This window comes from Pongo abelii, chromosome 14 (genome assembly GCF_028885655.2).
Source record: "Pongo abelii isolate AG06213 chromosome 14, NHGRI_mPonAbe1-v2.0_pri, whole genome shotgun sequence".
NCBI lineage: Eukaryota > Metazoa > Chordata > Mammalia > Primates > Hominidae > Pongo > Pongo abelii.
In genome coordinates this window covers 21,002,559-21,022,793 of record NC_071999.2, presented here as the reverse complement: position 1 = coordinate 21,022,793, position 20,235 = coordinate 21,002,559, and the positions used below count along the sequence as shown (strand labels likewise).

General features: G+C 40.2%; 1 protein-coding gene across 1 annotated transcript in view; it reads left to right on the top strand.

Moving 5' to 3' along the window:
- The window catches only part of TPTE2 (transmembrane phosphoinositide 3-phosphatase and tensin homolog 2), a 130,327-nt gene extending 110,692 nt beyond the window's left edge, over positions 1-19,635 (top strand). Inside the window, 8 exon segments of the mRNA XM_054529366.2 lie at positions 3,177-3,238; positions 5,048-5,128; positions 8,775-8,880; positions 10,804-10,883; positions 15,989-16,081; positions 17,494-17,564; positions 19,349-19,443; positions 19,446-19,635. Of these exon segments, the coding sequence (XP_054385341.2) occupies positions 3,177-3,238; positions 5,048-5,128; positions 8,775-8,880; positions 10,804-10,883; positions 15,989-16,081; positions 17,494-17,564; positions 19,349-19,443; positions 19,446-19,483 (626 nt within the window). The 3' untranslated portion in view covers positions 19,484-19,635.
- Positions 19,636-20,235: the final 600 nt, after the last annotated feature.

The window sequence follows — 20,235 nt, the reverse complement described above, 5'->3', positions numbered from 1 at the left end:
ACTGAGCACAGGACCCAATAGTTAGTTTTTCACCCTGTGCCCTTTTCTGCTGTGCCCCCTCTAGAACTCCCCAGGGTCCATTATTGCCACCTTGGTGTCCATGAGCACCCATTGTTTAGCTTTCACTTATGAGTGACAACATATGGTATTTGGTTTTTTATTCCTGCATTAATTTGCTCAGGATAATGACTTCCAGCTGCATCCATGATGCTGCAAAGGAAATGATTTCTTTTTTTTTTTTTTTTTTTTTTTTTTGAGATGGAGTTTCACTCTTGTTGCCCAGGCTGGAGTGCAATGGCGCAATCTTGGCTCACTGCAACCTCCACCTCCCAGGTTCAAGTGATTCTCCTGCCTCAGCCTCCCAAGTAGCTGGGATTACAGGCACCTGCCACCACGCCCAGCTAATTTTTATATTTTTAGTAGAGATGGGGTTTCACCAAGTTGGCCAGGCTGCTCTCGAACTCCTGACCTCAGGTGATCCACCTACCTCAGCCTCCCAAAGTGCTGGGATTACAGGCATGAGCCACCGCGCCCAGCCTGTTTTTTTGTTTGTTTTTTGAGATGGAGCCTTGCTCTGTCACCCAGGCTGGAATGCAGTGGTGCAATCTCGGTCACTGCAACCTCCGCCTCCTGGGTTCAAGCGATTCTCCTGCCTCAGCCTTCTGAGTCACTGGGATTACAGGTGTGCACAACCATGCCCGGCTAATTTTTGTATTTTTAGTAAAGACGGAGTTTCGCTATGTTGGCCAGGCTGGTCTTGAACTCCTGACCTCAAGTGATCTGCCTGCCTTGGCCTCCCAAAGTGCCGGGATTACAGATGTGAGCCACTGCACCTGGCCCATGGCTCTATTTTGAAGTATGTTCCTTTGATTCCTAGTTTCTTGAGTGTTTTTTTTTTTTTAATCAAGAAAGATGTTGAATTTTATCAAAAGCTTTTTTTTCTGCATCTATTGAGATGATCATGTGGTTTCTGTTTAATTCTATTTGTGTGGTGAATCACATTTATTGGTTTGCATATGCTGAACCTTGTATCCTTGGAATGAAGCTTACTTGATTGTGAACTTTTTGATGTGCTGTTGGATTTGGCTGTTATCCTGATGGGGCTACCTTTGTATGTGATCTGGCCTTTTTCTCCAGTGCCTTTAGGGCTTTTCTTTGACAGTGACCTTGGACAGTCTGGTGAGTATATGCCTTGGTAATGTTCATTTTTTATAATATCTCACAGGTGCCACCTGGCTTTATTGTACTTAGATGTCTATCTAGCAAGATTCCAGAAATTTTCTTGAATTATTCCATCAAATATGTTTTCCAGGTTGTTTTCTTTTTCTCTTTCTCTCTAGGGCATGCCAGTAATTCGTAGGTTTGGTCACTTTACATAATCTCATATTTCTGACTTTCTTCACTTTTAAAAAATCTTTTTTCTTTATTTTTGTCTGACTGGATTAGTTCAAAAGACCAGTCTTCAAGCTCTGAAATTATGTTTTCTACTTTGTCCAGTCTATTGATAAAGCTTTCAGTTGTATTTTGAAACTCCTTAAGTGAATTTTTTAGTTCCAAAAGTTCTGATTGCTTTCTTATGAAGATGTTTATCTCTTCCTTCATTTCCCGGATTGATGTAGAAGTTTCTTTTTGTTGATTTCAACCTTGAATCTCATTGAGCTTCCTTGCAACCCAAGCTTTGAATTGCTTATTGTCATTTCTGAGTTTTCATTTTGGTAGGAAGCATTGCCAGAGAGCTAGTGTGATCCTTTGGTAGTGTCACTACATTCAGATTTCTCATGGTGCCAGAATTCTTGCGTGGGTCCTTCTCATCTGGAGATGCTAGCACTTCTAACTTGTGTAATTATTTTTGTTTGGGTAGGATTTCTTCTTTTTCTTTCCTTTCCTATAATATTATTGTTATTTTTTTCTTCTTTCCCTTTCCCTGCTCCCTAGGGGGTGTGACTGTAGAGCATGCTGGGTAGGGTCTTTCGGCTTTGCTTCTGTAGCCCCATGCACTTCCGTCGGCAGGTTTTATATTGGGTGTGTGGTTTGACCGACAAGCCAGTAGATGGCGCCATGGGTAAGAGCTGGCTGTTGGCAGTGCCGCTGGCTATGTACTTGATCCTTGTCTATTGGGAGGAGCTCTCTGTTGCCCCAGGCAATGGGCTGATTGCCTGAGTACACAATAATCTGAGCTCCCTCAGCCCTAGGGGTAGGGGGATTGGGGGCACAAGATGGGTGGGGCCAGATAGGGAAGATTTCCCCAGTGTTGTCCTGCTCCCAGTCCAAGTTTGGGAAAATGCCGGCAGCGTTTCCCTGTGTCGTTCCCCCACAAAGTCTCCAAGTCTCTCCTCAAATGAGCTCCAAGGCTTGGGAGAAACAATCTCTTCCTCTGCCCGGGTTGCGTGGATCTCCAGTGGAAAGGTGAGACAGAGGGATGCTGTCTGCCTCTCCCACATACTGAGGCTTCACTCACTTTTATCAGTCGAATGCTGTCCTGAGGGCTGCTTGCCTGCATTGTCCTCCCCAGGATCTGGGATGTCCTTCATAATTCCGGGGAATTGCCATTTTCTTTCTTGAATTAAAGCTCACAGAGTTGGTCTTTATGTACTTGCTTGCTATTTCCGAATGACTGAGGCATGCTAAAAGCCTGTAATCTGCCATCTTGGAAAAAACATCCTTGCATCCTTAAGAGAAACGGCACTTGGTGTTGATACATGGTGTTTCTACAATGCTGAATTCACTTTGAAAATATATGTATATTTTTAAATCTACATTTATATGTGAGACTGGTGTAAAAATATCTTTTCTTCTACTGTATTTGTGCAATTTTGGAATCAGTTATATTAATGTACTAAATGAGTTGGGAATTTTTCTTTTTTACTATTATCCAAAAAAAATTATAAAAGACATAATTGTTGCTTTCTTATAGATTTAGTAAAAACCTCATCGTGTCCTTTTGTGGAGAGATGGTGAAAGATATTTTTACTGTAAATGTAATTTGCGTATTTTTCACCTGTGAGGTGGAGGTTGCAATGAGCCAAGATTGTGCCACTGCACTCCAGCCTGCGTGACACAGCAAGACCCTGTCTCAAAAAAAAGAAAGAAAATCAAGTTAAAATGCACTCCTTGAATATTTCTGAGTGTAATTTTATACCATGTATGTTCTTGAACTAACTTCTTTTCTTTTCTAGGAAGAACCGGAACTATGGTTTGTGCCCTCCTTATTGCCTTCGAAATATTTTTAACCGCAGAGGTATGAAAGATGTTCTACAAACTTTGTCTTATGATGATTCAGTTTGCTAGTTCTGAAACATCGCTGGTAGGACGTTAAGATGATTATTTTAGTCATGGTGCTTAGTAAAATTGTAATTAGAGAAGCAGTCTTTAGAAAGTCTGTTTTCGATACTTTCTTGTTTAATGTGCACTAGTTAGTAGCTGACTTCAGAATCTCTTTGGGCCAGGAGTAGAGTGAGGTCAATGAGGTGCAAAATTTAAGGGAATGCTAAAAATTTTAATAATTAAAATAAATAATTTTAATGCAATATTTTAATAAAAATTAATGCAAAAAATCTATGATGTATACAATATCAACATTTTAAATAAAGACAAGACCTGATGGGGCAGGATTAAGGTGAGGGGAGTAAAGCCATGTTACACAGAAAGAAACATTCAGTAATCAAAATGCTTCCCTCACTTCACCTGGCCCCGCTCTCACTCCTGCCAGTACCATGACTTCTTCCTTTCTCGTGAGAATAGTATCAAGCTTAATTAGATAAATTCTCCAAAGAGCCTTGCTCATCCTCACAACTCTTAGGTAGATAAAAAGCAACATTTCACAACTCAAAACAAAGCCTCTTCTGAATGTAAATATCTTTGCTTAGTCAATACATGTGGAGTCTGTGACCTCTAGAAATTTCTGATAAGACAAGGTGGGCTATTTGCACTTAAAGCAGAGTTCTCAGTCATTTTTCTTTCTGCAATTTTCTTGCTGAGATGCTACCATTTCCAGCAGCTCTGCTCGAGTTGTTTGGCCTACAGTCTAGGGAAGAGGTGGTGGTTGTACACAGTGCCCAGACTCCAATTCCACCACCTTTGCTTTCTCTCATTTGAGATACACAGATTTTGAAAATGGGTGTTCTAGGATGGTGTTTTTCAAGCTATGGATCATGATTTATCAGTGAGTTGTAAAATAAAGTTACTGGGTTGTAACTGACATCTTTTAAAAATAAAATGGAATAGAGCAGAATAGAAAATATCAAAAGGTTTAAATATTTGGGGGGGGGTGTGTGTGTGTGTGTGTGTGTGTGTGTGTGTGTCTCCGTGTCTCCTAGGTTTATTAATGTGGATTGCAGCTTAAAAAACAAAAGCTTTGAAAGTCATTGACAGTCATTGATCCAGAGCCCTAGACTGAAATCCAGGGACCTGTATTCCAGGCCTGTGCTGCTTCTAACTGGCTGCAGCATCTCCATGGCAGGTTGCTTGGTTTTCTTTTGGTCTCAGTGTTGTCATTTGTAATATGGAAAGAAGAGTTGGACCAGATGCTTTCTAAGGTCTTTCCAGCTCTAAAATTTTATGAATGTATGAATCCTTGAATGAGAGAAGTCCTAATTTTGTTATTTTCAGTAGCCTCTGCCCAAAGATCACTGTGGCTGGGCACGGGTGGCTCACGCCTGTAATCCCAGCACTTTGGGAGGCTGAGGCAGGCGGATCTCTTGAGGTCAGGAGTTTGAGAGCAGCCTGGCCAACATGGTGAAACCCCTATCTCTACTAAAAATACAAAAAATTAGCTGGGCATGGTGGTACACACCTGTAGTCCCAGCTACTCAGAAGGCTGAGACAGTAGAATCACTTGAACCCAGGAGGCAGAGGTTGCAGTGAGCTTAGATCCTGCCACTGTACTCCAGTCTGGGTTACAGAGCAAGACTCTACCAAAAAACAAACAAACAAACAAACAAAGTCACTGACTTTAGGAAAGAAGGTGGGCGTAGAAACACTAAGGATACCTAATATAGGAAGGAAAGAGTGCAGATGAACCATGGTTGGATTGTACCCTTTTTTGTAGGAAAGCCTGTATTATTTTGGAGAAAGGCGAACAGATAAAACCCACAGCAATAAATTTCAGGGAGTAGAAACTCCTTCTCAGGTAAGTTTTCTTTTTAAAAATGGGAGTTTTTTAGGGGAGTGGGTTCAGATTGCCTCCTGTTATTTGGTTTCATTTTAGCCTCTTCTCCTTTGGTGATCAGGCAGCAGCAGTTGGGTGCCCTGCAACAGGCCTTGGTCCCTCCCTGAGTCTGAGGGTCACGCTTCAGGTGCTGCCCACATGCTGGGGACTCTGGCTTCTCCTCAGAGAATCCTGCTTTCTATTCTATACTGGTTATTGTTTACGGAGCTCAGGAGTTGATTATTTTCCCAAAGTAGGAAGGTCCAGTACCCAAGGCTCCAGGACCCTGAAGTGTGTCTAAAGTCACCAGCCTTTGATTTCAATGTAAAAAAGATCCAAGTCTTTCACAAACCATTACTAGGGCAATTCAACCCTTGCAGAACATCACAAAGACTGTTTTTGGATGACTCCTGGTGTGTGTGTGTGTGTGTGTGTGTGTGTGTGACTTTTCTGTGTGTTGTGGGGGAGGTGTATTTTAAAAGAGAAAATAAAAGGAGAAATAAACTTTTCAAAATCCCTTCTGTATACCAGACAGTATTGCACTTTTACATATCTCATTTAATACCCATAACACCTATATGAAATATACACTGTTACTCTTTTTTTTCATTTAGAAACATTTTGTTATGGAAAATTTTAATCATATACAAAAGTCCAGAGAATCATACAATATGTCCTCATATAGTCATCACATTGCTGCAACAGTCATTTCAGCCAGCAGCCAGCCATGTTTCATCCATTCTTTTCCCACTCTACGTATACCCCCCAACCCCACTCTCCACTCTTGCTTTCCCTAAATCTGAGTTATTATAAAGGAAATTTCAGTCGTCAGATCATTTTATCCCACAGCATTTTAGTATGACATTTAAGTACTCTTAAAACAGCAACAAAAAACCTTAACACTTTTTATCATATCTAAAAATATTATACCTTAAAAATCCTTCATATCAAATTTGTAGTCCATGTTTGTTTCCAAAATTGTCTTAAAATCTTTGAAAATTTAGTTTGTTTAATCAGAATTCAAACAAAGTCCACACATTTCATTTGGTTGCTGTGTCTCCTAAGTCTCTTTTAAGAATGTAAGTTTAATGGATGTCTCACCATTTTTTATTACTTGTAATTTGTTTATTGAAGAAACCAGGATGTTTATCCTATAGCATTTACAGCATTCTAGACTTTGCTGAACTATTCTAAGAGTTCTCTATTCACTATCTCATTTAATATTCTCGGTAACTCTATGAGTAGGCACTACTATGATTCTCATCTTATAAATTAGAAAATTGAGGTTCAGAGAAAGTAACTTTTGAACCAAGGACTGAAATCTAGATGTCAGCCTCTGAAGCCCTTGCTGTGCACAGCTTCTCATTTATATTGCCTTTTCTATATTGCCCCTGAAACCGAAGTGAGAGCGGGTTGGGAATTCCTAAATGGATTTGGATGTGGCTGTAAATGAGTTTATCTTTAAGTGGTAGGAGCTGAGTGAGTACTCTTGGCCCTGTTAGGAGAACACTCTAACTACTGGCCCTAAACCTTTAGTTTGGGCCAGAAGAACTCAGCCTTATCCACTGACACTTTTCTCCCACACCCAAGCCCAAAACAAAACAAAACAAAGCAAAACAAAATAAAGATAGTCATAGACCCTAAGCTGAAAGTGATAGGTGAATTTACTGAAGTGCAGCCCTAATCATGCCATTTCCATGCTCAAAATCCATACTATGTCCCCACTGCCAATGGCAAGAAACTAAACGTTTCAACCTGGCACTCAAGAGCCACACTTTGACTTTTCCAACCTTCTCTTCCGCTATGTGCATGCACACATCCCATACTCCAACACATTTAGACTGTGTGCCCTTTCCCAGCCTACGGACACTTGATACCCTCATGCCATTGCTCATTCCCCTTTTCCTAGAATCCCTTTCCCTTCTCAGCCTGAAGTAGTCTCTTGCTTTTTCAATTCTTGGAGCCCTTTGTGTTTCTTTTAGGGACTGTGTCACTTTGCATCATTCTCTAGTTATTTGAAGTGGTGACTTCTGTATCCCCTTTAAAGGCAAAGCCCGTGGCTTACCCATCTTTCCACCCTTTTCTCATAATATCTTTTTGTTTGTAGTGAGTGCCTCCTATGTGTTAGTTGTATTACTTTCTACTACAAGTCCCTGTTGTTTTAAGTTGTAGGAGAAGGAAGCGTGGGAGCACAAGCAGCTTGAGGGCCCTGGTGGTTTACAGCCCTTAGGGAAAGGTGGAGAATCTAGTGGCAGAAGCTAAGGGGATGCTAGATAGAGCTCCTCCAACAACTCTCCCCACACATCTGCCCATCCCCATTTCTTCTGCAGTCGTGCATAGTTTCCCTAACTTTAGTCCAGAACTAGCACACCAAAGGCTGCAACTGAATCTCTTCTGATTCACCGAAAAAGCAACACAGGGTCTCAGCTGCACGTTTGAGAGCTGTGTTGGCAAGACCTCAGGATAGAGTGCCCTCTGTGTCTGGTGGTGATTCTCAGACACCATCACATTCTGATCCTGCATTGTGGGCCATTCTACTGACTACATCTACTCCTAAGTTAAGGACTTTCATGAGCCTGTCTCATGACTGGCCCTTTCTAAAGGGAAGTATGGCAGTTAGTTACTTTAATGAGCATTTCCCAATGGGTAAGGAACAGTCTGTGAACTTATGAGTTTTGTTTTGTTTTGTTTTGTTTTTAATTTTTGAGACAGAGTCTCGCTCTGTCGCCCAGACTAGAATGCAGTGGTGCAATCTCAGCTCACTGCAACCTCGACCTCTTGGGTTCAAGCGATTCTCTTGCCCCAGCCTCCCAAGTGGCTGGGATTATAGGTGCCCATCACCACGCATGGCCTGTTTTTGTATTTTTAGCAGAGACAGGGTTTCACCCTGTTGGCGAGGCTGGTCTCAAACTCCTGACGCCAGGTGACCTGCCCACCTTGGCCTCCCAAAGTACTGGAATTACAGGCGGGAGCCACCATGATGGCCAACTTTTGAATTCTGAACCAGTTGATTGAGTACCAGAGCTCTTCAATACCTTGAAGAAAGATTCAGGGGAGAGCCTTGTGAACAGCTTGTCCCAGGGAAAGGACAAGGCTAAGAGAATTCCAGGGCTTCCTTGAGAAAACAGAATTGAGGAAATGCAAAGTGAAGAAATTCTAGCTGTCAGGAACAAGAGAAGAATGACGGGAAACCTGCTACTGAGGTTTGGAGGTATTCCTCTGGAGTTTTCACTTATACCATTCCCCAGGAAGCTGCTCTTCACCAAACCACAAGCCTTCCTCTAACTCAGTCATAACTAAGCTTCTATCTGGACACTAATGATGCTGTAACCGTTTTGTTGTGCTTCTGATTAGTTGCCCTCTCAACCATAAGCAGCCTATAAACAGGGCCTGGCTCCATCCTTGTTACTTCCCCATTGCACTGAATTCAGTATTTTTCCCTCAAGGTAGATAGTTGTGGGGCAGCATCCCTAAAAATGTCTAGTTATATAATGGCATCCAGTAAATGTTTTCTTAATTACTTACCTCCATTAACAAGCGTTATGCAAAAAAAAAAAAAAAAAAAAAAAGGAATGCTGACTTTAGACTTTTCATCTCCACTTAAAGGAAGATTTCTGTTGCTTTTCAGAATAGATATGTTGGATATTTTGCACAAGTGAAACATCTCTACAACTGGAATCTCCCTCCAAGACAGATACTGTTTATAAAAAGATTCATTATTTATTCGATTCGTGGTAAGTGCTTTATGTATAATTGAAGAATTGGGCAGGAGGGCCGATGTCCCCACTCTGGGAGAGTTTTGCTCATAGTTATATATGCAAATGAGCCTAACTCATACCTGTCTTTTTACATATCCTCACACAGGAACTCCTCCTCATGTATGTCCCTCCTCCTGCAATTGCCCATGGATTGCCAGCCCTTCGATGTTCTTCACTTTTTCTTTTCCATCACCAATTTGAGGGACTTCATCCTCTTCCCATCTCTCCTGTTCTCATTGCTCCTCTGGTCTCAACCCAGGGTGGACTTTTCCGGGCAGAGGGAGCCTCTGATGAGGGAGGAGGAGGACCCATGTGGCTTCAAGCCTGCTTATTTCTCAGAACCACCTCTAGTTCAGAGTTTGCCTTGGTAGAGGTGTCTCCGTATAGTATCATTTTCTCACCTTCTTTTAGAGGCATATTTTTTTCTCATCACCCTGGGCTCTCCCTTTCCCCTCTCTCCTCCATCTGTAACCCTCTCACTCCTAGCTTACACTCAGGGGAGGCGGGAAAGCAGGATGTGTCTGTGTGGAAGGGATGGGGCCTCACCACTCCCACTGCCGGAGAGGTAGCAGGGAGGCGATGCTTCGGAACCCCTAAAGCAAACCTCTTCTAGCAGCCAGCTTGTGGACCTGAGATGGTGCCAGTGCTGGGTGCTCTAGGTGCCATGGGGCCAGGATGCTGGTGTCCACACAGACAGCCTGGTATTTTTAGCCTTCTGAGTTTAGTTCTACATTTCACTGATTTCTGGTAGACATCAATAGAAAGAAGTTCTGCACCTGGAATGGGAAAGAGGAACTGAGGCAAGAAACTGTGATTTCTAATGACAAATGAATATCATGGTGTTAGTGAAAACAAAATTAAATGAAAAGAAAACAAACAGCATATCAGATGAGCAATCAAAGATAATTAATACACTAGTTTATTACAATATTTGTTTTAATTCTCTACCTTTAGTTTTGTGAATATTTAAATTAAAATTAATGTAGAGTTGAGAGGAAAGCAATAAAAAAATTAATTGGCCGAGAAACCAAGTCTTTGAGGAAACGCTAAGGGAAGTGGGTCATTTGAATTGGAAAAAAAGGAACAAAAAAGCCTTTGTCTGTAAATATATACGGAACACCACGGGAATTTTTGGATATAACTATCCTATATTTTTATAGAGGTTGCATCAGGAACTGGCCTTAAAGTAGGACCAAAGTAGTTAAACGACAGTATTTATTATTAAGAATCATTATGATTAGAAGTCTGAAGAAAGCAACATATTAGCAAGAAAGGTTGCAAGTCACCTTTCCTGAATTTTCTTTTTCTTTTGTTTTTTTGGAGACAGAGTCTTGTTCTGTCGCCCAGGCTGGAGTGCAGTGGTGTGATCTCGGTTCACTGCAGCCTCTGCCTTCTGGGTTCAAGCAATTCTCCTGTCTCAGCCTCCCAAGTAGCTAGGATTACAGGCATGTGCCACCATGCCTGGCTAATTTTTGTATTTTTAGTAGAGATGGGGTTTCACCATCTTGGCCATGCTGGTTTAGAACTCCTGACCTCAAGTAATCCACCCACCTCGCCCTCCCAAAGTGCTAGGATTACAGGTGTGAGCCACCGTGCCTGGCCTAGCTTCCCTAAATATTTTTTCTGGGAAGATAAAGTGATGGGATTCTAAGTCTTTGAAGCTGAACTATATGTATTTTTTTCTCTTCTCTCATCTTATAAAATCTGCTTTAGGAGACAGAACTGGGCTTGAAGCCTTGTCTTTCAAAGACAAAATCCATGCAAGACCAAATAAGTAACTATTGATACATTGTTAGCTTGGATAATTTTTTCTCTTTTTAATCCATGATGTTAATTGGTGAGACGTATTGATGTTCACACTAACCAACCTAACTTTTTAATTTCATTTTGTTGGAACAGGTGATGTATGTGATCTAGAAGTCCAAATAGTAATGGAGAAAAAGGTTGTCTTTTCCAGTACTTCATTAGGAAATTGTTCGGTAAGAGAAAACATGTGAATTGAAAAAATCTGATGTTTGTTTTAAGGCTGAATGTCAAACCAGCAATGTTCACCTCCCTAAACTATCACTCACCATAAAGAGATTCCATAACGCTTTCTGGTTACCATCCAACTTGGTGTCACTGGGTTTAGATGCAAACCAGAGATAAATTAACCTGTTTGTTCAAAACAGTTTTTTCAGGGTGCTTTCCAGAATTTATTTGTGGTCAGTGTTGCTTTGCCTTTCACACTTCCACAAACACTGAGCATGTTCCCAGGAATATATTAAGGATTTTAATTTACATATCTGGTCATTTTTAGCCATATTCTCTTCTCAGTCATTTGATCTTTTATTATATAGCACTGATTCTAAAAGTTTAGTGTGCATGAAAACCACTGAGGAGCTTGTAAAGATTTACATTCCTAGGTTGTACCCCCGAAGTATGATTCAGGAAATCTGGAATGGGGCCCAGGAATCTACAGACTTAGCAATGTCCCAAGTGATTCTAAGTCAGAGGTTCTGTGGGCCGACCCTGTGAGAAACAATGCAAGAGTGAATGAACTGGGGAGGAACCTCTTTATCCAAAGCAAAAGGGACCTGGTAGTCAATGTTTTGCTACAGTGAAGAAATGCCTAAAACTGTATACCTTTTCTGAAACAGTAAGAAAGCATCCTTCATGGTCTAATAACCATAAACTTTCAGAATTCCTACCCAGGCCTTTGTCTCAAATTCTCCTATTACTAACCCTATTCCCTGCCACCCCCTCCCCACTCTGCCCCCGGCTTTTTTGGCCTCTCCCGACTGAGGGCATTCACCCAGGCCTGACCCTTGGCTTTGTGTTCTTAGCAAATGCTTTATTCTTAAAGGATGACCCATTCCCCTTACTTCAACTGTTACCTGTTCATTTACTGAACAGCTATTTATGAGCACCCACTGAGTTGTAGATGCAGGAGCTGCCACATGAACAGTTTCCACTCCAGCTCAAATGCATTCGCCAGTCTGAATTATCAAGGAGCTTTCTCTCTGCCTCTGCAAATGGCACCAGCATTCTTCCACTCATGCCTTGGGCTTTGATTCTCTTTGCCTCGACCCCTAAATCCAGTTAGTCATCAATCTCTGTTGATTATGCCTTTGACAGTTTTCTATGTTCTCCTTCCTTTCTGTTCTCACTGCCACTAATTGTCCAGAATCTCCTTTGCTCGTGCCTAGATTTCTGCAGTGGTCTCCTTACCCTTTCTTTCTCCTTCTATAATGCAATGTATAGAATCCTGAAATATGCATCCTGAAATATTGCTCTCATTGTGAAAAATTGTAGGTAGAGCAGAAGACACACTGTGTGCCCGTAGTCAGAGCCAGTTAACACCTTTGGCTCAACATCCTTATCTGTAAAATAAATATCACATTCAAGTGTAATGGGAATTAAATTAGATAATATACATAAAGTTTCTTTGTAAACTATAAATCACTAAATAAGTGTTATATGTGATAATTATCAGGCCTCTTTGTCACATAGGAAATGCTCCACCATATTTTTCAACAACTTCTGTCTTATTTCCTTGGCTCTTGAGCTCTGAAGATATAATAGCCCTAACGTAATACCTGAGCTTTTTTCCATCAGTAGCTTGACCAGCAGACTTCATTCCAAATCAACTGGGTCATCCCTTTTGGCTCTTGGAACACAGCTCTAATTTAGTTAGTTAGTTAGTTGGTTATTTCTTTCTTTCCTTCCTTTCTTCCTTTCTTTTTTTTTTCTTTCTTGAGCCAGGGTCTCATTCTGTCACCCAGGCTGTAGCACAGTGGCATAATCATGGCTCACTGCAGCCTCAACCTCCTGAGCTCAAGCAGTCCCCCAATTTTTTTATTTTTTGTAGAGGCTGAGACTTACTATGTTACCCAGGCTGGTCTCAGACTCCTGGGCTCAAGCAGCCTGTCCACCTCAGCCTCGCAACATGCTGGGATTATAAACATGAGCCACACTGCCCGACATTGTTTGTTGTTGTTTTTCCAATTTTTTTTCTTTTTCTTTTTCTTTTTCTTTTGTTTTTTTTTTTGAGACGGAGTTTTGCTCTTGTTGCCCAGGCTGGAGTGCACTGTCACAATCTCAGCTCACCACAACCTCTGCCTCCTGGGTTCAAGCAATTCTCCTGCCTCAGCCTCCCAAGTAGCTGGGATTACAGGCATGTGCTACCACACCTGGCTACTTTTGTATTATTAGTAGAGACGGGGTTTCTCCGTGTTGGTCAGGCTGGTCTCAAACTCCCGACCTCAGGTGATCTGCCCACCTCAACCTCCCAAAGTGCTAGGATTACAGGCTTGAGTCACCGTGCCTGGCCCATTTTTCTAATTTCTACTTTGTGTCATTGCTGGTCTTTTTCCCTCCGTTTGGACTAGATTCTATTTTCAGAGCTCTTCTTCCTTTATCTAAACTGCTTCATGCCCAATTCAATTTCTACCTCCTTAATGAAATTTTTGCATTCTGCACCTTCTGTTAACTAGCCTCCAGTAGTGCATAATAGCACACCCAGTCTTTATCATACTGATTATGTACCATTCTACTATTGTTTCTTAAGTGTACAGCTCCCTGAAGGGGCCAACTGAGTCTGCACCTACTTTTATGTTTTTCACAGGGTCTAGCATAGACCTTTCTTATTGTGGGTGCCATTATTTCTATGAGAATGAGACAAAGAACTAGTACAGCTTCAAAGTCATTCATTGCAAAACTTGAGCTATCTTTGGTCACTCCATCCAGCAGCCTGCACTGGTCAAGTTCAAAGATCCCATTGACAAACACAAGAGTTCTGATAAAACATGATGAGCAGGGGGACCCCACTCTCCCCCTCCCTTGGGAGGGGCAGGCAGGCCCAACCCCCAAGTGTTACAGACCCCCGTTGTTATTTTTTAAATTTAGAAAATAAAAAACCATGATAAGTTATGCATTGCTTTTTTGAATGTCAATGCTAGCTTTAAAATTGAGCTTCTTAATGTATTCTCAAAAAAGGCCCTAACACATGAAAATCAAATGACACACATTAAATAATAATATTTAATTGATTAAAGTCTAATGGAAAATTCAATACTTTTTTTTTTTTTTTTTTTTTTTAATCTTTTTTTTTTTTTTTTTTTTTTTTTTTTCTTTTATTGTAATTATTATTATTATTATTATTATACTTTAGGTTTTATGGTACATGTGCCCAATGTGCAGTTAGTTACATATGTATACATGTGCCATGCTGGTGCACTACACCCACCAACTCGTCATCTAGCATTAGGTATATCTCCCAATGTTATCCCTCCCCCCTCCCCCCAACCCACAACAGTCCCTGAAGTGTGATGTTCCCCTTCCTGTGTCCATGTGTTCTCATTGTTCAATTCCCACCTATGAGTGAGAATATGCGGTGTTTGGTTTTTTGTTCTTGCGATAGTTTACTGAGAATGATGATTTCCAATTTCATCCATGTCCCTACAAAGGACATGAACTCATCATTTCTTATGGCTGCATAGTATTCCATGGTGTAGATGTGCCACATTTTCTTAATCCAGTCTATCATTGTTGGACATTTGGGTTGGTTCCAAGTCTTTGCTATTGTGAATAATGCCGCAATAAACATACGTGTGCATGTGTCTTTATAGCAGCATGATTTATAGTCCTTTGGGTATATACCCAGTAATGGGATGGCTGGGTCGAATGGAATTTCTAGTTCTAGATCCCTGAGGAATCGCCACACTGACTTCCACAAGGGTTGAACTAGTTTACAGTCCCACCAACAGTGTAAAAGTGTTCCTATTTCTCCACATCCTCTCCAGCACCTGTTGTTTCCTGACTTTTTAATGATTGCCGTTCTAACTGGTGTGAGATGGTATCTCATTGTGGTTTTGATTTGCATTTCTCTGATGGCCAGTGATGGTGAGCATTTTTTCATGTGTCTTTTGGCTGCATAAATGTCTTCTTTTGAGAAGTGTCTGTTCATGTCCTTTGCCCACTTTTTGATGGGGTTGTTTGTTTTTTTCTTGTAAATTTGTTGGAGTTCATTGTAGATTCTGGATATTAGCCCTTTGTCAGATGAGTAGGTTGCGAAAATTTTCTCCCATTTTGTAGGTTGCCTGTTCACTCTGATGGTAGTTTCCTTTGCTGTGCAGAAGCTCTTGAGTTTAATTAGATCCCATTTGTCAATTTTGGCTTTTGTTGCCATTGCTTTTGGTGTTTTAGACATGAAGTCCTTGAAAATTCAATACTTTTTAAAAGTGCGGCACTTTTGAAAAGTGCCTCATGGCCGGGCACGGTGGCTCATGCCTGTAATCCCAGCACTTTGGGAGGCCAGGGCGGGTGGATCACGAGGTCAAGAGATCGAGACCATCCTGGCCAACATGGTGAAACCCCGTCTCTACTAAAAATACAAAAATTAGCTGGGCATGGTGGCATGTGCCTGTAGTCCCAGCTACTTGGGAGGCTGAGGCTGGAGAATCAGCTGAACCTGGGAGGCAGAAGTTGCAGTGAGCCGAGATCATGCCACTGCACTCCAGCCTGGCGACAGAGTAAGACTCTGTCTCAAAAAAAAAAAAAAAAAAGAAAAGTGGTTCATGATAACCCTCAAACATGTTGGCCTTTAAGACATAAAAAACAGGCTGGGTGCAGTGGCTCATGCCTGTAATCCAGCACTTTGGGAGGCCCAGGGGAGTGGATCACTTGAAGCCAGGAGTTTGAGACCAGCCTGGCTAATACAGTGAAACCCCATCTCTACTAAAAATTCAAAAATTAGCTGGGTGTGAGGGCATGTGCCTATAGTCCCAGCTACTCGGGAGGCTGAGGCACAAGAATCACTTGAACCTGGAAGGCAGAGGTTGCAGTGAGCCGAGATCACACCACTGCACTTCAGCCTGGGTGACAGTGAGACTCTGTCTCAAAAAACAAAAAACCAATGAAAACACACACACACATAACAGTATTGCAACTAGAAAAGATTATTAATAATTATTTATGCATGTAGTGATTGGGCTGTGAGACCAAAAGTACTTGATAAATACAGGAAGTCATGATAAGTGAAAAGGACCTTCATTGTTATCATTATCTAGGTTTATAGTTCTTAATTCCATGTGTTCATTCATAGATATTGCATGACATTGAAACAGACAAAGTATTAATTGATGTATTCGACGGTCCACTTCTGTATGATGATGTGAAAGTACAGTTTTTCTCTTCGGTGAGTAATCACAAAATAGCCTCTGCCATTGTTCTTGTCTGGTCTAATGATTTTATTTAAGATTTGCTTTACTACAGTTCCCAACAAGGGAGGGTTAAGGGGAGGAAAACAATAAATCAGATCTATAACAAATTTTTTTAAAAGAGCATATGTAATTTAAATAATTTTTGTTCATTTTTTTCTAAATTGTAAATTTTCTAAATTTTTCTAAATTTACATGTATTCTCAAATACAAAAAATACAAAATAAACACAAAAAAAGTGAAAGCCAAGATGCTAAAACAAAAGAACTCAAAGGTATGTTTTACTGCATAGCAATGATTCCATTTTGTTTTGCATCTTTTTTAAAAAATTAAGAAATTGAGACAGGGTCTCACTCTGTCACCCAGGCTGGAGTGCAGTGGCATGATCATAGCTAACTGTAACTTCAACCTCCTGGACTCAAGCAATCCTCCCACCTCAGCCTCCTGAGTAGCTGGGAGCACTGACTGGAAAGAGAGTTAGGTTTGGGTGACTCAGTTGGGTGAAACACAGAGAAGGCAGCACAATACAACACATGAAATAACCAAAGCAGTTTTTTATTAATTCCAGAGAGAAGAGGGCAGCACACTTCGCAGGGCCAACTGGAAGGGGGAGCCATCCAGGAGACCTGTGCTCGACTGATGGGTGGGAGCAATAGCGAGAGCGAGGGAGGGACCTGAGAGTGGAAGCCTGTGTTGGGATGTAAGGTGCTACCTGAGCAGGTTTCCTGCGGGGAAGTCTAATTTGGTTTAACACAAGCAGCCATGAGTCTCTGCTGTGACTGAGAGGTGGTCACTGATGTATCCACATGGTCCCTGCAGAGTATGGGGGTCTGTGGGGTGAGTCAAGTAGGTTATATCTAGCTGTCCCATAGTGAAGTGGTCATCAGGAGAAGGTTGTATAAGGCAGATATCAGGATCAGTCACATGGAGAAACTGGGAGGAGGTGAACTGGAAACTGCTGAGGGTGACTGAACCCCACTTCTGATATCAGAAAATCCAATTTATAATTAAAAGGGATGCTGAGGCAACAAAAAAATTATAAGAATTCACTACAATGTAGTTGGGTATATATAGGCATAGGTCTTTAGTAGCGTCTGTTTGGCACTGTCTAAACCAGATTCAAATAGCAGCATTTAAATTAAATACCTATCATGGGAAAAATACTATTCCTTGAAAATTTTGATAGAAACAGCAAAAGAATGCAATAGCATTTTCTTAAAGCCTCCTCCTTTGTGTCTTGAGTGTATTGTTATAGATTGCAGAGTGCTACCTATTTAATGGTTATAATTGTTTGATAAATATATAAAGGAATAAAGAAAGGAACTTTAATTTCTTTGGAATGATTAGTTCTTGGTGTCAGTTTTACTTTGAAATTTTTTTTTCTTTTTAGAATCTTCCTAAATACTATGACAATTGTCCATTTTTCTTCTGGTTCAACACATCTTTTATTCAAAATAACAGGTATGAATATAATATAAACCCATAGAAACAGCCTAATCTTCAATGTCTATGTATAAGGTGTAATGGCAAGTCTTTTTGCTGGTTGTCATAAACTTAATTTATAGAAAGCAAAAAATCCTTGAACCACCATTGTTCCTTGCCTTACTCCTCTTACTTTGGTTGTTTTAAAAATACATTTGGTCTTGAGACCCACTGTTGCAGTATCCTCAGGGTCCATGCCATAGGACTGTGTTATGAGTTCAAAAGTATTATCATCAGATCTTAAGTGTGGTAGTAAATTCTTCTTGGAGAAGTTCAATATGAGGCTGCTCAGCACCTTCAATATGTCAGGTCCCTGTCAGTAGGTGCTGATTTACCAATGACGAATCTCCATCACCTTTTGTGCTAAAGTAAGGCAGGACCTAGGGAGGCTTCAGCTAGCTGAAAAGCTGACTGACACACTTATATCTAGGAGAAGTTACAAGACACAGTATTAAGGAATACAGCTAAGAAATATCATAAAGTAATGGTCTATTTAAATAGCCATTCAAATGTGGCTTTCTAATAACTGAATTGGGAAACCTTTCTGAAAAATTATTAATTGGGTTTGGAGATTATTGTTCCAAAAACATCTTCTGCCATATTTGGAAATTCATTTCTCAGTCTAGAAGTTCTCCACTGTAAGTAGCATTTGTTTTGTGATGGTGAAAAATTGAGATTTTTTTTTTGTATCAACCATACTCTTTAATACAAAAGGACAGAATATTTTGTAAATGATTTAGGTCAGAGTTGAAGAAGTGGCTGTGATTATGTGTGGCATGAATTGGTAGTTATTGTTACATCCCGTCCTAATCTTTTCTTCAAATGTGAACTGGATCGAATAACTCTGTAAGTTCAGCAAGGCGGCAGGAAGTTAAACCTCTGGTCTACACACTCGCCATGCAAGACATTTAATGGATTTTGATAGAGTCAACTTTGGATTTGACGGAAATTTTTACAAGTTTTTTTTTTGGATGCATACAAACAATGAGCTTTTTCTCTTAACATGAGCAAAGCCCCTCAAAAAGTGAGACCTAGGTGGAGCTTCATTTGATGCTGCTCCTCAAAAGGGGTTCTTGCTAAAGGATACCGTTTTTTTTCCTTTAAAACACTGTGTTCATTTTGGAGAAGTGATAAGCTAGATCACTTTTATTCTTACTTTTATATAAATTTCTAAAGATTTCTGTAACATTTAAATTTACATACTACTTGGTAAAGCTGTTTTTGTTAGTTATGAGATTGTTGTTTAGCCAAAAATGCTAACTTCTATCATTTAGAACACTAGGCATAAATGGATTAACCAATTTATGCCTAGTGTTCCATTATTGGAACACTCAGCATGTGGGAGTTATATCCTACTGCTCAAGGTCATTTCCAAGGTCTGATTGTAAAAATTCAAAAAATTGCAACCTCACACATAAATTAAAAGAGATATAGTATTTTATTACTGGGTTTTCATTCATGTCTACCCTGATATCTGTCACATAGAGAAATTTAGATATTTTATTAAACTTGGATGTCATTAATTCCATATAAAGCAATGCTAAGAGTCAGCATGTGTTACTGATGTGTTGCTGAAGATTAAAGTATTTTTAAGTCTCAATAAAAAGGTGGAAGGAGCCAACTGAGACACAAAAAAGGGGCTGGGGTTCTATTCATGGTGAGGTTCTTTTTTTGTTTCTTCCAGCTCTAACGTGGGTACCCAACTGTGTGGCTTTTCGGTGAGCCCCAATATAAAATGTAATATTTTTTTTTTCTATTCTTAGGCTTTATCTACCAAGAAATGAATTGGATAATCCACATAAACAAAAGGCATGGAAAATTTATCCATCAGAATTTGCCGTGGAGATACTTTTTGGCGAGAAATGACTTCCAATGACATTGTAGCTGGATCTGATTAAGTATAGCTCCCCCTTCCCCTTCTGGGAGAGAATTATGTTCTTTCCAACCCTGCCACATGTTCATATGTCCTAAGTCTTCCTTGATGATGTATCTATATTTATATATGTTTATATATGTTCTTCATAAATCTATTAAATATATATAGATAAAATGTCAGTGTTTTTCTTCTTTTTTGAAGGTACATACTTCACAGTTTCCATCTTGTATTTACATAAATTTGGAACACACCATGCAGGAACATCAGGCATCATTTTGAAGAACTTTGAAATAGAACTTTCATATCAAAAACTTGAGATATTTAAAAATTGTGATTCCCTAACACCCACTTACTTACATATTTTTGGTCAAGTATTTATTCTCTGCTTTGGTTCACATTTGTAATTTCAGATTTATTAGAAAGCTAGTTTATATATTTTTCTTCCCCTTCATTTACAAACTGTCTGTTAACAGATTGGCAACCAAGACTAAGTTTTAAATCCAGAAGAGAGAAATGTTTCACACAAGCAGTCCCCCAACTCCCAACACACACTCTCTTTCATTCTGAGCATTAAATAGGTAGCTTACTTGACAAGCTTCCTTTAATTACACACAGACGTGGGGGTTGGGGTAAGAAGATTGTGGTAAATATGAAGATAAGTAATCTTTGGTAACTTCTGCTTTTGTATAAAATTGTAAATGAAGTCAAAAGAAATATTCTTAGAGTAATCTAGGTGTATTATTTTGAAATTCACTACTCCTGCTCACAACCAAC